Source organism: Archocentrus centrarchus, chromosome 9 (assembly GCF_007364275.1).
Source record: "Archocentrus centrarchus isolate MPI-CPG fArcCen1 chromosome 9, fArcCen1, whole genome shotgun sequence".
Lineage (NCBI taxonomy): Eukaryota > Metazoa > Chordata > Actinopteri > Cichliformes > Cichlidae > Archocentrus > Archocentrus centrarchus.
Window position 1 is genome coordinate 2593817 of NC_044354.1, and position 13828 is coordinate 2607644.

The following is a 13828-nucleotide window of genomic DNA, read 5'->3' on the forward strand; positions in this document are numbered from 1 at the left end:
ATGGCTCCGCTGCACTCTCGGCTGGGATAGTCAGACTACAGTTTGCATACCACAAGGTGAAGGCCTTTGAAAATAAATCAAAGATGCAAAGAATATTTGTTTAAATACATTTATTGTATTACACGGTTTTGAACACTGTAAAAAGAAAATAATCATAAAACAAGTTTATAAAAATTTGAATCGCTGTTTTAAAAACAAAAGAAGAAGCATTTTTTTTCTGCCACCGATTCTGTTCACATTCTCTTCAGGAGTAAATTGAGCTAAAATGAAACGGCACTCTAAAAATACCCAAAACCTAAAATTCTACAAGATCCTCGGGCTCTTCCGTCTGCACGGCGTCTTCCAGCTGCTGTGGACTTGTGTCAGCAGTTTCTGCATCCTCGTGATCACCTGAATAGAGGACATATTTATATTATCAAAAATTTTTGCACTGAAATTACAAACCACTGAAAAAACAAAATGCAAACTGCTGTGATGAAGTCCTACTCGATGGGATTCGATGGATCTGGACGAGTGTTGTGTGGCCTCCGTTGGTTATGGGAGGCAGCTGGGGAACTGCATCTTGGAAGATTTGTTCATCGTCCGACTCCACCAGACTCAACACGTCTCCTTCTTCATCGTCCACTTGTCTACAGAGGAGAGAATATTATGACCCTAGAGCTCAATGCAGCCTGGAAGCATGATAATAAATATCTGAGTCTTTAGCACTGATGCTAATCAATGATTTGTTAGTCAGTGCTTGTCAGAAATTATTGTGTTCATATCTGTGTCCAAATTCCAGAGGTGTAAGGACATTATTAGAACACAGGCTACCTCAACTAGAAAAGTGACCAAAATTAAAATGGTACCAGGTGGAATGTTTGGCCACTAGGGGCGCTTTGGAGTACTGTTTTAAAGTGAATGACCCACAAAGAATACAACCGAAAATGTTTCAGTCAAGCAAAAAAGATGTTCTGCTGCTTCTCAAATGAAACTTTAATCATTTAGCTGAAGAATTTATTTTTCACAGTTCTGCCATAAACCATCCATGTAAGGTGAGGAGCGCAATAGGAGTTTTCATTTAGACTGTGATTATAAAAAATAAATAAAGGGAGCATGTGAGATGGAGGAGGTATAAACACACTAAGCCTTCAACCACAAAACTGGCATTTGACACACTGCGTACGTGGAGAGCATGAAGGCAACGAGCGCCACAAATGGAGGAGCTGGGATGGAGGTGGGTTGCAAAGCAGCTTGTAAAGGCAGCAGCAGGCATGAGCAGGCTGAGCAGATATGATTGGCCAACAGAATGCAATGAAGGCAATCAGCTGTGACATCAGGTGATCCAGGCTGGAACTGAGACAACTGGGGTTATGCTCAATTTGTTGTGAGGAATGCTCTTGGAATGCTTTTAACATGTTAATGAGGATTCAAGGAAGCATGCAGAGGTGGAAAAGTCAAAATGAATTTAAACGTACTGTTGTTGAATTGATGATATGATTTACTGTTTGAGCTGTCCTTTATTTAACTAATAAACAATGCATTTAAAATTCAACACAGACTAAAGCACATAAAGTATTTTAGCTGCATCATGGAGTAACTCAAATAAGTAAGCAGTACATAAGTAAATGTGAAATACTCACCCGAAGCCACCTATTGAAACAAAAATACAAAGACAAAGAATGGCATCCCTATTAGTGGATTTTCATGTTTTGTACAGTTCACATAAATTTAAAATCCAGAATTTTTTATGTGATCAGAGGTTGGCCCTCTTATTTATGCAGTAATTAATAATGTGGTTTAATTGCAAAGTGCAGAAACATAAATTACCCAGGCAAATGCGATGTCTGCTGTTGTATACAGTTTTGGCTACGATGACAGTTGATCCCACAACCAGTGCTGCTATAAATATGCCGATGACTGCTCCCGTGTACGCAGACGAGGTCCCTGAAACCAAACAAGACGTTAGGGGAGGATTATGAAGCACAAAAAAGGGCGGAGCAGCCGGTTTATCCACATTCCAGAGGTGGAGTCGACGCCTCTGCTCCATTCAGCGCTTCTTTTTGAAATGTTTCCACTCATTTGCATTTCATCTTACTGACAAAATATGCAACATCATTCAAATGATCTGCTCTGTGAAATCATTCATGCCAAACTGTTCCTCTCATTCAAAACTCACTCTTCACAGTGAGGTAGACTTCCAGCTCGCGGACGCCGAGCGGGTTCTCGCTGCGGCAGAAATAGATGCCTTCATCATCTTTGGTGACATTCACTATTGTCAGCATGAAGACGGGACCTTCCTCAGACAGGATGTACTTTGATCCAGGTACAATGTAGACCTGCTCTTGCCCCTTTCTCCATGTGGTGTTTGCAGGGGGTGTGGACACAGCCTCAGTGCACTTTAGGGTTACATTGTCTGCCTCCAGAACAGCGGCCATTGGTTCGCCTTCAGGGTAAGGAAGCTCTGAGAGAGAAAGAGACAAAGATTCATCTGCTGTGGCAGCAAAACACCTCAGACAATTTACATGCACAATTTAAATTAACTTATTTAGATTTTTGTGGGAAGAAAGCCATAAGCAGAAGCTTACAATGAATTTCATAATTAAGGGGAAAAAAAGGTATTCAAACGTACCTGCCCTGTGTGAAAAAGTAATTTAGGTCTAGCTGTGGTCAGGCCTGGGTTTGGCTCATGGAATTAAATTCAGCTTTTCAAAAAGTAAGGCTAATCTCAGTTAATTCATGATTTAACAAAAGGGGGCAATTTCTTTTTTTTACATCGGGTCAGGTAGGTTTGGATAACTTCTTCCAGTTAATAAATGAAATCATAATTCAAGAACTGGATTTTGTATGTATTCAGGTTCTTTGGCTAATAAAATTTCTTACCCCGCCCAAATCAAGTACATAATCCTAGCTACAGTGGTCGCTGTAGGACAAACAACTCTAGCTGCCATTGACATGATTGCCTGTCAGTCCACTGTTAACCTCAGCTCTCAATATGTATCCAAGTCCATTTACTCTGTAAGCTGGAAAACTTTGTGAAAGGAGTTTGATACAAGTCGATGAGTCAGTGAAGCTCACTTTTGTCCAATGACAGCGATACTGAAGCGAGTTTTTGAGGACATCCTGAACTTTTCTGTCAGTAAGCACCGCTGTTAGCTGCTGTTAGCCGGCATTAGTGAAATTCTCCGGAGACGGGAAGGTCGCACATCTAATCTGCTGACAATAACAAAGTATGTTTATGAACGTTTCCATGTGTCAGAGCCCTGACTTCAGTTCAGGAGCTGAAGCTTGAGATAAGGTTCAAGAAGGATGGTATTTTATCCAGATCCCTGTTGGGTTGGCTCTTTGCTTCACATTTTCACTTTGGGGAGGGGACCCCTTCAGAGATGATAAAACATGGATGATCCTTCACATCTCGAGTCTGAAGATGCAGACACTAAGAAATAAGAGAGCTTATTTCTAGTTTTTAGCTGATGGTCTCAGTGCAGAAACCTTATATTTACTATACAAACATGATTATTGATCTTCTCTAACTCTTATCAAGAGAGCACATAAGCATTTGATCATGCTGATCATAAGATTTCAGTAATAAATTGCTTCTTTTTTCCCATTTGATAAATTAACACAATATTTTGAGGGGATTTTGGTTTTATTATTAAGACCAGTCGCTTTCTATACGTCATGGATGATGAGAACTTGTGACCAAACCCCCCCCCAAATAACTGGCTGCATGCCTTAGCACAGTGGAAATTTATGGCTTCTTCTCTGGTGACAGTTTTACTACTACAACAGTATTAATTGCTTTTTATATTAAAGCCAAAGTTTGCTCTTTTTTTTTTTAAGGCAAATTCTGACTTGAACACGTTTCCAGTATTCTGACAGTTTCCCAGAACATTTTTTAAAAGTGAAGTAGTGAAGAAGGCCGAGAGCATAACAGCAACTCGCACTCTGTTGCATCATCTCATTGTTTGAACAAGGTCTTCATGTGATGATAACCTTTACACAACTAGGTGACTCACTAGCTGTCCACGTGTCCTGCTTTCTGTCCTCAGGAGCACACTACTGAGTGCCATTCTCATCAGCACTGGATATCTGACGTATTTGATATGAAAGTATCAGATAAATATCTTAAACCATGTTACACAATTTTAGCCACATTTCTGAAGTAATATTAAACACTTTTCGTTGCGAAGCTGTTTAGCCTCACAGGAGAAATGGAGCAGGTGACACATAACGACCAGAATTTATGACAGGAATGAAGTGAGAGAGCACGTGTATTTATCCTCCGACGGAAATATGCATCGCTCACAATGTTTGAATTCCTGCAATTCATATTTTTCTCACATAAGTCACATATCTTGTGAATGGTTTCTGTTTACTGTGACACAGTTTTACAGAAACACCCTGAAGGAAATCCTAAACGATAGACAAAAGTGGGATTAGATTGGGGATATGGAATTATTATTCTGTAACACTTTTTTGACAGGCTAGGGTTTTTGTTTTTTTTTAAAGATGCTAATACAATCTGTCTTTCTTCTGTTTTCCATGCATGGACTGTGTGGAGAGCTGATGATTACAAATATCTTGCTGTTCACATTGTAAATTAACTGGAAGAAGCGTCAGAGCCAGCTCGATTTTCTGAGGCGGCTGAAGATGTTTTAGGAGTCTGTGGGGACCTCTGCCGTCCTCTGGTGTGCTGGGGCAGCAGACTGAGGGTGGTGGACACAAACGGGCTCAAACTGACATCACGGCTGTGACGAGTGTCAGAAAATCGTATGGTGTCCAAATTATGGACAACTCCTCGCTTTGATGCTAATCAGTGACAACAGACCGATACCTGAGTTACTTTCACTTGACATTCTCTTGTATGTGTCATACATAACCTGTACATACCCATACATAACTATTTTTATTGTCACGAAGTAATTTCCTCTCTGGAAATAATGTACTCTGATTGTGAGTACTACCTGCATAGCAGTAGTATTCTGAACAGTGATTGCAGGTGAACTCAGTCAACAGTGGCGAGTCTCAGTGGACTGAGCGCACTGAACATCTCAGGATTGTTAAGAGGCTCATTTCACAACAACAAACTTACTGAGGGTCAGCGAACACGACTTCTCTTTTCCCGGGCCGAGCAGTAGGTGTCGGGCCGCGCACCTCACGCTCTGCCCCTCGGACAGCACGGAGCGGTTCATCATCACGGACAGGCTGTACGCCGGCTCGAACGGATCATCCTCCCAACGCAGCTCTGGGGTGGGATAAACTCCCAACCAGGTGCAGGTGAACTGGATATGAGAGGGGTCCTGTGTCAGGGCCCACAAGCACTCAGGGTGTCTGTCTGAGACATCTAAGAAGAAAAAAAATAAAAACATCAGTAATGAACATGATTAAAAAAATATGTAGCCACGATTCCTATTTGTTCAGGGGAGGATTTTAAAAAACAAACTCTTTGATCCACCAGTGAAGAGACTAATTTAGTCCAAAGTTTTCTTGTTACAGATGGTAATTGCTTAACTCCATGCCTGCTCCACAACATGTAAACTTGCTTCCCCTCTGAAGAGGTGCCTTAGAGACCACAGCTATTAAGCTCTGCACCTGTAATGCTATTCTATCATTCAGTTAACACATTTGAAAGTATCGATCTTCTGATCGCGTGCTCACTTTTGGTCTGCCTGATCCTGTTATGAATACAGCTGATCTGCAGAGTGCTTTATGGTGCCACTGCACAGTCCATCCAGCCGTGATTGGATTCTGAGGAAGCTTCTCTTTGCTTAGAACAACAATTTAACTTTTGATACCTCGTTCTGAAGTCTGGGGTCCAAATCAACAGATGGGTGGAGACGTATCGGGGTGATTTATGACAGAATAGCAGCAAGAGCGCTACAATATCTGGTTTGAAGACAGTAGCACTAAGAAAAAGACAGGAGGCCGAGCTGGAGGTGGCAGAGTTAAAGATGCTGAGATTCTTGTTGAGGGTAACCAGGATGGACCGGGTTAAAGAGGAGCACATCAGAGGGATGGCTCACACAGAGCAGTGTGGAGACAAAGTTGGAGAGGCGAGACTGAGATGGTTTGGATGTGTGCAGAAGTGGAATAGTGGGCAGAAGGAAAAGAGAAAGGAGGACATTCAGTGGGGTGGTGTGACAGGAGGAGGATGCTGGGAATAGTGTGAGACGGAGGCAGATGATCCACTGTGGGATCGCCTAAAGGGAGCAGCCAAAAGAAGACGACCTATTTCTGATGATTTCCCACTAATTACTAAATGTTCTGGTGGAAACTGGAAGCACAGCAGTGTTTATGAAGCACCTGCTGACAATAAAGGCTTCTGATTCTGATTCACAGGCTGAAAGCTGAACAAGCTTCTCAGACTCTACCGTACATATACGACATACAACGAGTGAGTTTTACACAGTTCAGTATTAAAACAAAGAATATTTAAAAACTATAATGATAATAAACTGTTTAGAGTTTGACCTACTTTTTCCCACCTGAACAAACCACTTACACAAACTTTTAGTTACTGAACAACTGCAAAGAAAGACGTCCACACAAAAGTCATCAATAATCAGCACTACTTTGTTTTCTGTGAAGAAATACACTATTCAGTACCAGTTATGAACAGGTAGGAAAAAGAGAAAGCTTTTAATTTAATTATAATATAAAGCCAAGTAAATAATAATTTATTATGAATTTATCAATGGAAATTTCTTCCTTCAAACGCAGCACAAAAAGCTGTTTGTTGATCATTTGCATGTTGTTGAGCACAGACTGTAATAATTTGCTTACACGGACATAATACATCAGGCTGTGTCTCTGCTGTCCATGCATTCATAGATCGATTATGCTCAAAGAAATTTAGGAAAATATCTGAACTTATTTTGGAATATTCATGCTCACAGCTTTTTCATGTTGAAACGTCAGCTGCAGGAAGTGAGCAAAAAGCACAGAAAAAGTTGTGCGTCAAGAATTCAGGAAGTCCATTCCACAACTTCCTCACCTTAATAATACATTATAACCATAATAATAATAATAATAATGTTTTTTTAACAGAAGCCACAAAGATAAAATCATTGCCACGTCACACTTAATCGTTGCATTCACAGCATGAGTGCAGCTTCAGGGTGGCGTTTTGGCCTTTTTTGGTTCCTTTCGCCTCCTCTCGGCTGACGGTGAGTCATGACTCAGCTTTTTTCTGCCCATCAGCACAGCTCTGAATATCCTCCCTCAGTCTTTGCTCGCATGCTATCATTTTCTCATTTGTGGTGCAGCAGGAGGTTACATGTTTATTTAATGTGGTCACATCATTTAAGAGTTAAATATGTTTTTATGCTCAGACAGCAGTTTCACCGATAAAACTGGGAATAAAAGGATATTTCATTCAGCTGAATCTCTGGGTGGAAACTAAATGTTCCCTATAAACCTTCAACACTGTAATCAGCCTCTTTTTGTGGATTCCACCTTAAGTTTGGAAAAAAAAAATTATTTTGTTTTTTTCACTTGGGCTCGGTATCAGATCCTAACAAAAATACTTATTAAAAATGACAAATAACAAATGTTTGCTACATTTTTATATTTTTGCTGCTGTTACACTGAATTTCCCCTTTGCAGGACAATAAAGGCTGTTTCTATTTCTTCATTTAAGTGATATAACCCATTAATTATTCAGAAACCAGGTTTCAGTGATGCTTACAGCACCCAGGATCAGCTGCGCTCCGCTCTGCAGCGAAACTGTCACATGCGATCCTTTTAGGTAGGTGTAAGCCATATGTTTGTGCATCTGTAAAAATGATCACTTTAATACCAGTCACAGCAGCTGTTTGTGATACTCACAGTACACCAGCAGCTCTGTGCTCTTAGAGACGGTCTGATTTGAGACGGGGTTGTGGGCCATGCAGCTGTAAACTCCTTGAGCGCTGGCCTGAATGTTTTCTATCCTGAAGTCCAGCCAGGATCCAGAGCCTGAAAGCAGCGAGTCATTGCTTGACGAGTCGCCTCTGAAGGCCCAGGTCAGCTGCTGGGATGGGTGAGAGGAGCGCGAGCAGTTTAAAGTAAGTGATGAGCCCCGAGACGTGAAGAGGGTCCCATTGGGCAGTGCAGTGGCAGGACTGATGGATGTAGACACATTTTCTGATCCACCTGAAATAAATATGTACAGTGCATTAACACTTAGTGGGACCTCATTCAGAGTAACTTTCTAATGTATGAGATAAATTACTTTAAAAATGTATTACTGTAAATGATGTAAGCAACATTAAAGTCATATTTGGAGAAGAAAAATGTTTTTGCACTGTAACATTCATCACACATACAGTTTAATTATCCATCTGATCTGATATTCATCAAAGTATGACCACAGCGTGTCTCCGGTTTATAAAACACAATGTTCTCCAGCTGATTTCTGATTTGCTTTGATTTGAGTTACTTTGTAGCACATTTATTTACTTTGATGTTTCAGGTTAACGGCTTGCTGCAGGAAAAAGTTTCTGCTGTGCTTCAGCGTGCAGCCTGCAGACACGGTGACCCACCAATATGATGCTCCTTCCATCACGTTTCTGTGGGATGATGCTTTCATGCTGGGGCCCCGGACACAGTTCTGAAAGTTCTTTCCCAAACAATTCAACCTCATTCAGTCCATAAAACATTTTCCCTGCAGCAAAGTGGAGCATTAAGGTTCTCTCAGGCAAACTTCAGACATGCTGCAGTTGCTTCTTCTGATGTCCTGCTACAGCAGAACAGCCCATCAGATCTTAGTTTCAGTAAGTGTAAGAAAATTAAAATGAAAGGGTCTGTTTCACACAGAAGCTCTTGTGCATTCTTGAGTTATGAATCCACCGCACCCCTTTTCTTAAACCACTGTACACACCCATCCCTAACAGTCCAAAGTCACTCCTCAGAAGGCTCTGGGAGGAGAGTTTTGCCAAAAAGAAATGCAAATAAAAACACTTTGAAGCTCAACAAGTAGTCGTGTTAAATAGAGCACAGCGTGATGATGATCGAGCAGCCTGATGTCCCACCGTGAGTCCATCTAGTGAACTTAGATGTTAACCAGCTCCTATTACTGCTTAAGTCTCCAAATGTTATTCTTGAGTCATTTTACAGACAGTTTTTCTAGCTGTGGCCACACAGATAACTAAAGTCTTTATAGTCACACCTGTCCATCTTCTTATCCTCTCATCCAACGCAGGGTCACAGGGGTGCTGGAGCCCACTCCATCTGTCACAGGGTACATCCACACATCGTGAATGGGTGCCTGTCTCTAACCCTTACATTCACACCTATGGCCAATTTATAATAACTAATTAACCTGTATGCGTGTCTTAGGACTGTGTGAGGAAGCCAGAGTGCTCTGAGAGAAGCGTGCGGGCAAAAGGAGGGCTTGCGCAAGCTACACAAGTCACGTGTTGTTAAGCAGCGGCCTGTGTGTTATGTTGATAAACCAGTTTGCGCTTTCTAGAAATGTAATGAAGAACACCGGTAAGCAGCACCCACATCAGCTCAATATAACGGAGTCATTCTAAATTAGCGTACACACTTACTGCTTACTCGAAGCTGAAAACCTGCCTGGAAGGACTTGCTGCCAGGTAGTGTGGCGTTGCACAGGTAACTCCCCTCATCTTCAGGTATGACCTGCTGAATGTTCAAACTCCCGTTCTGCAGCACGGTGAGGCGCGGTGCGGAGGATGAAGAGTTGATTTCATGTCCATTTTTGAGCCATTTCGTTAATAACGGCGTTCCTTGACCTCCTGTGTCACACGGAAGTAGAACGATGTCACCCGGTGAGGCTGACAGAGCTGTTTCGGTTGAGCCAGAACCCGAAACTCTCGCTGTAACGAGATGAGAGGGAAAAAAAAACGATGAAATCTGGGGTTTCACACTCACCTGTATTTTCTGCGTTGATCCAGACTCACCTGTTGCTGATATCCACAGCTGCAGAAGCGCTAAAGTTGCCACTATCTTCATGATAACTTCCCTACATCGCCTTCATTAATGAGTGAACAGTTGAGCTTGTAGGTCAAACCTGTCTGACTAGTCCACCTGCGGGAGCGCGTCGGTGACACACGGCGACACACCGGGCACCAGTCTGCCCATTATACCCCACAGCACACCGGCTCCAGTGCCAGGAGGCAGCAGCGCTCTGTCAGTATGATTCACCAAAATCTGGTCGCGGTGCTCCGTTTACAGGAGCGTGCCAAGCCGGAAACTTTGCCAGGATATAAACCACACCTTAAGCTCACCTTCTTAAAGGTACAGTAGCACATTTTGTTTTCATAATAAATCAGCTCTCTTTTATGACCGTTTCTCTTTTTTAATACAAAAAACAAAACACAATCAGAACAAGAATTTACCTTTAACCCGATGGCCAGGCTGCTAATGTAACCCACTGACATCAGAAATAAGGGGAAGGACAAAACAAGCATAGAAATGTAAGCATCAAATCATATCACATTCTGTATTTTTCAGAAGGAAAATCAGATGGATCTATAAAAACACTATGCAGCCTAAAATATTGGTTTACAGTCTAGAACTTATTAATGGACCAAGGACAATTTTTTATAAATGAAATAAATAATTAAACTTTAACAAAGTTTCTTTTTGTAATTATCCTCTACAAAGTGTAACTACAGTTTTTAATCACTGCTGAGGAGCACTTTACTTTTGAACGTTTGATATTTCATGTGTCACAGGCTGGCTCACGGCCCGTAACAAAGAATGAGGGGAGACAAAGGTATAGGCCAACAAATTCGTTTTATTGAAACTTAAGCAAAACCAAAGGAAAGATAAATATGAGATGTGAGTATGTCATGATGGTCAGTGTATGCAATGTATGAGTACGTGGACATGTATGTGGAAAGCTGAATGAATACTGCAACCCAAAACCAAACCAGAACCAAAGACAAACCAAAATTACCTGGAGGAGCAGAGAGGGGAGAATAATTAGTTTAACCCTGCTTATATTAGTGAGCCCAGGTGGCTCCAATTACACAAGGCCCACCTCTGCCTGCAGGAAGCACCGCCCCTGCAGGTCAGAGGAGGGGCCGTGACAAGAGATATCTCAAATAGGTATTTTGACTAGTCAAAATATAATTAGAGATATCTTCATTTACTAATATGCCAGATATCTGAACTTGATTTATGACTAGATGTATTAGTAAAATACGAAAATAAGTAAAAGCTCTCCATAGATCCTTCTATACACAAAGTACAAGTCCCCCTGCCCTCCCCATGAAGCCCTTTGTGCCAGCTGGGAGTTCACATCTGTATTATGTTTCACATTGACTGCCAGTGCAGAGAAATCAGTACAATACACATGTTGAGTACCATGGTTCACCCACCCTCCAGTAATCGCATGAAGGAATCACATATACTACAAGTGTACCTGTATGTACATCGAGTTTTCTGTCAAAGTATCAAATTCTTCAAATTGGTCCTAAAAACCTCTCGATGAATAAATACCAAAAAGAAGCAGCCGAGACGAGCGGCTGCAGAAGGATCCGTTTATCGCTTTGAGAGATTATTTTTTGCACTGCTTGAGACAAAAAACAAAACAAAACAAAAAACCCAAATCTCTGAAAATGCATGGTTTTGGAGCGATTTTTGTGCATCCTACCGCCCTCAATCTTCTCTCCCTCCTTCTCTCAATTTCCACTTTTAGTCACACCAGAAGTGTCATCATTGCACGAGAAACAAGAAACACTGTGACTATGTTATTCTTACAAAAACATGACAACCACAAGAAGTTATCCAGCATATGTTTTTTTTTTTGTCGTCTTGTGACACCACAGAGGCGAGGAGGGTAGGAAGTATAGGTTGGTTTGCTGGGGAGGGGGGACACTCAAACCGGCCATCGATCCCGTCTGAGCGGCCCAGAAAACACACAGCGCTCATCCCCAAGCTGTTTTTTTTTTTTCTCATTTTTTTAAACGTGTGTCTGAGGGCGGGCGTCAGCAGCAGTGAACACCTGCACTGTCAGGTCAGGTCAAAGGAGAGGTGAGGTGTTCTGAGGCAGATAGACACCCGGGGGGGGACTACAAGCAGACGGTGGCGGCAGGAATAGCAGCCCCTCATCTGTAGTCGTCCTTGGGAAAGTCCAAAGTGCCCAGGTTGCTGAAGCCGAGACGCACGCTTTCCATGTCGAAGGTGTCGATCTCCCGCTCCTGACGCTCCAGCAAGTGTTTGATGCGGTCGGTTCGCTCCTTCTGAAGGGAAACCAGCTCCTCTTCAATCTGCAGGTGACGTGGGAACAAGAAATGGAGTTTACTCATTTCTAGGATACGTTTGGCTGTTTCTGGTGATTATTAGGTTTGATTTCCCCTCCAGTTTAAATGTTTAAAGCAGCCTCTACGCTGCACTTAAAAACAAATACAGCCATGAAGGTTCAGCACTTTAGAAAATAACAGAGAGGAATATGGGATCTGCTCAGGAGGTAGAGGGGGTCAGCTAATAATCAGAAGGGCCGACGGGTCAGCAAGATACTAAACCCCAAACTGGCCCTGATGCATCATCAGTGTGACAGTCAGGAAGAGCTTAAAGGCATAAAATGAAGTGCTGTATGAATGTGTGAAATGAAAGTAGCAAAAATTGCTTTGAGTGCTTGATTTACACGTCTGATGTTCTTCAAACATTAACTTTGCTCCTTGTTTCTGCATCAAAGTTTGAGTCTGATCACAGTTTGACCTGTAAAAGCAGGAAGGAAACGGTTCAGAATAGTTTCCTGTGGCTGTGATGCAGGACCCCTGAGTAACTGATGAAACCAGCTACATTTATGCAAGGATATCAGAAAATTGCGACAACATTAATTTATCATCATCTTCATCAGTGGGAACAGATCTAACAGGTTTTATGTGCCGCCTCCACAGGAGGCTGTGGATCAGGTTCAGTTCTCGGCCAGGATTTGTTAATATCGTCCAGACTTAATGACCCTCACATTATTCTTACTGGTCATTTGCCTGAATTTTCCTTTTCATAAGCCGTGAGTTATTTTTCATGAACTGTTCACTGCTCGGTCACAGGACACAACGTCTGTTTGTTCATTTTTTTAACCTTTCTGTGTGACAGTGGGCACGAGGTGATCAAATGTCTCAAGTAAGAGCAGCAGGTGCAGAGCTGTTTACACTGTGCATTTTTAATTTCCTCATTAAGTAACATTATGATATGTGTAACTGTATGTAGACTTCAGGGGTTTTTTGTTTGCTTTTTTTACCTTGAATGTGCAACTCTGTCAGCATGTATTCACCCCAAATCAAACTCAACGCACACACACACACACACACACACACCTGCAGGTGCAGACAAAGCCATGTGTGGTTCAATACGGCAATCTGGCCAACTACTGAGCATGCACAGAAAACTCCAGACTCTGACCATGAACTGAACCGGAGGACAATAGTGCTTCTAAAACCATGACATCATCCCAGTCTCAGTGTGCAGATCTGGATACTACCAGGAGATGGCAACAGACCACCACAGCTCACACTGGCTACGCTGGACGGCAGGTGGCATTTCGAAGGTCCCTGCCTTTGTTGTTGAGTGCTGCCTACCAGACTGTAGCGATGATGCAGGCCACTTTGGAAGGAGGCGTTCTCAGCTCTCATCTTATTACACCTCACTGCTATACCAAACAGGCTGCATAAAAAGTCGTGGTGAAGATAGATGTGCATTAGGAGTGACTTGCAGCACATTACGGGACAAAGACGGATTAAACTATCAAATGTTGGTAAAATTATCACAAAAGATGACAAAGCCCAACAACAGCTGCTCATATCACAGCTGAGCACAGAGCAGCGAATTCAGCCACTTCAGACTGAACAGATACAGCAGCGAACCAGCTTTAATAATAAGCTGCACCATA

General features: G+C 42.2%; 2 protein-coding genes across 6 annotated transcripts in view; both read right to left on the minus strand.

The window, feature by feature from the left end:
• Nucleotides 1-128: 128 nt before the first annotated feature.
• vsig10 (V-set and immunoglobulin domain containing 10) lies at nt 129-10175 on the minus strand. 2 transcript variants are annotated; one of them, XM_030737957.1, is made up of 10 exons: nt 9888-10175; nt 9516-9803; nt 7810-8115; nt 5075-5326; nt 2159-2443; nt 1810-1926; nt 1623-1632; nt 1159-1335; nt 487-629; nt 129-390 (listed from the first exon to the last, which is right to left on the minus strand). In XM_030737957.1, exons 1-10 carry the CDS (start codon nt 9937-9939, stop codon nt 296-298), a joined length of 1725 nt encoding a protein of 574 aa, XP_030593817.1. In that variant the 5' UTR covers nt 9940-10175; the 3' UTR covers nt 129-295. The 2 variants fall into 2 exon arrangements, with proteins under 2 accessions (XP_030593817.1, XP_030593818.1); XM_030737958.1 differs by lacking the exon at nt 1159-1335.
• Nucleotides 10176-10695: 520 nt separating this feature from the next.
• LOC115786271 (protein shortage in chiasmata 1 ortholog-like) overlaps nt 10696-13828 on the minus strand; it is a 233130-nt gene continuing 229997 nt past the window's right edge. For all 4 annotated transcript variants that reach the window (XM_030738351.1, XM_030738352.1, XM_030738350.1 and 1 more), the window contains exon 24: nt 10696-12203. In XM_030738351.1, coding sequence (XP_030594211.1) covers nt 12199-12203 — 5 coding nt within the window. In that variant the 3' untranslated portion in view covers nt 10696-12198. The remainder of the gene's footprint in view (nt 12204-13828) is intronic.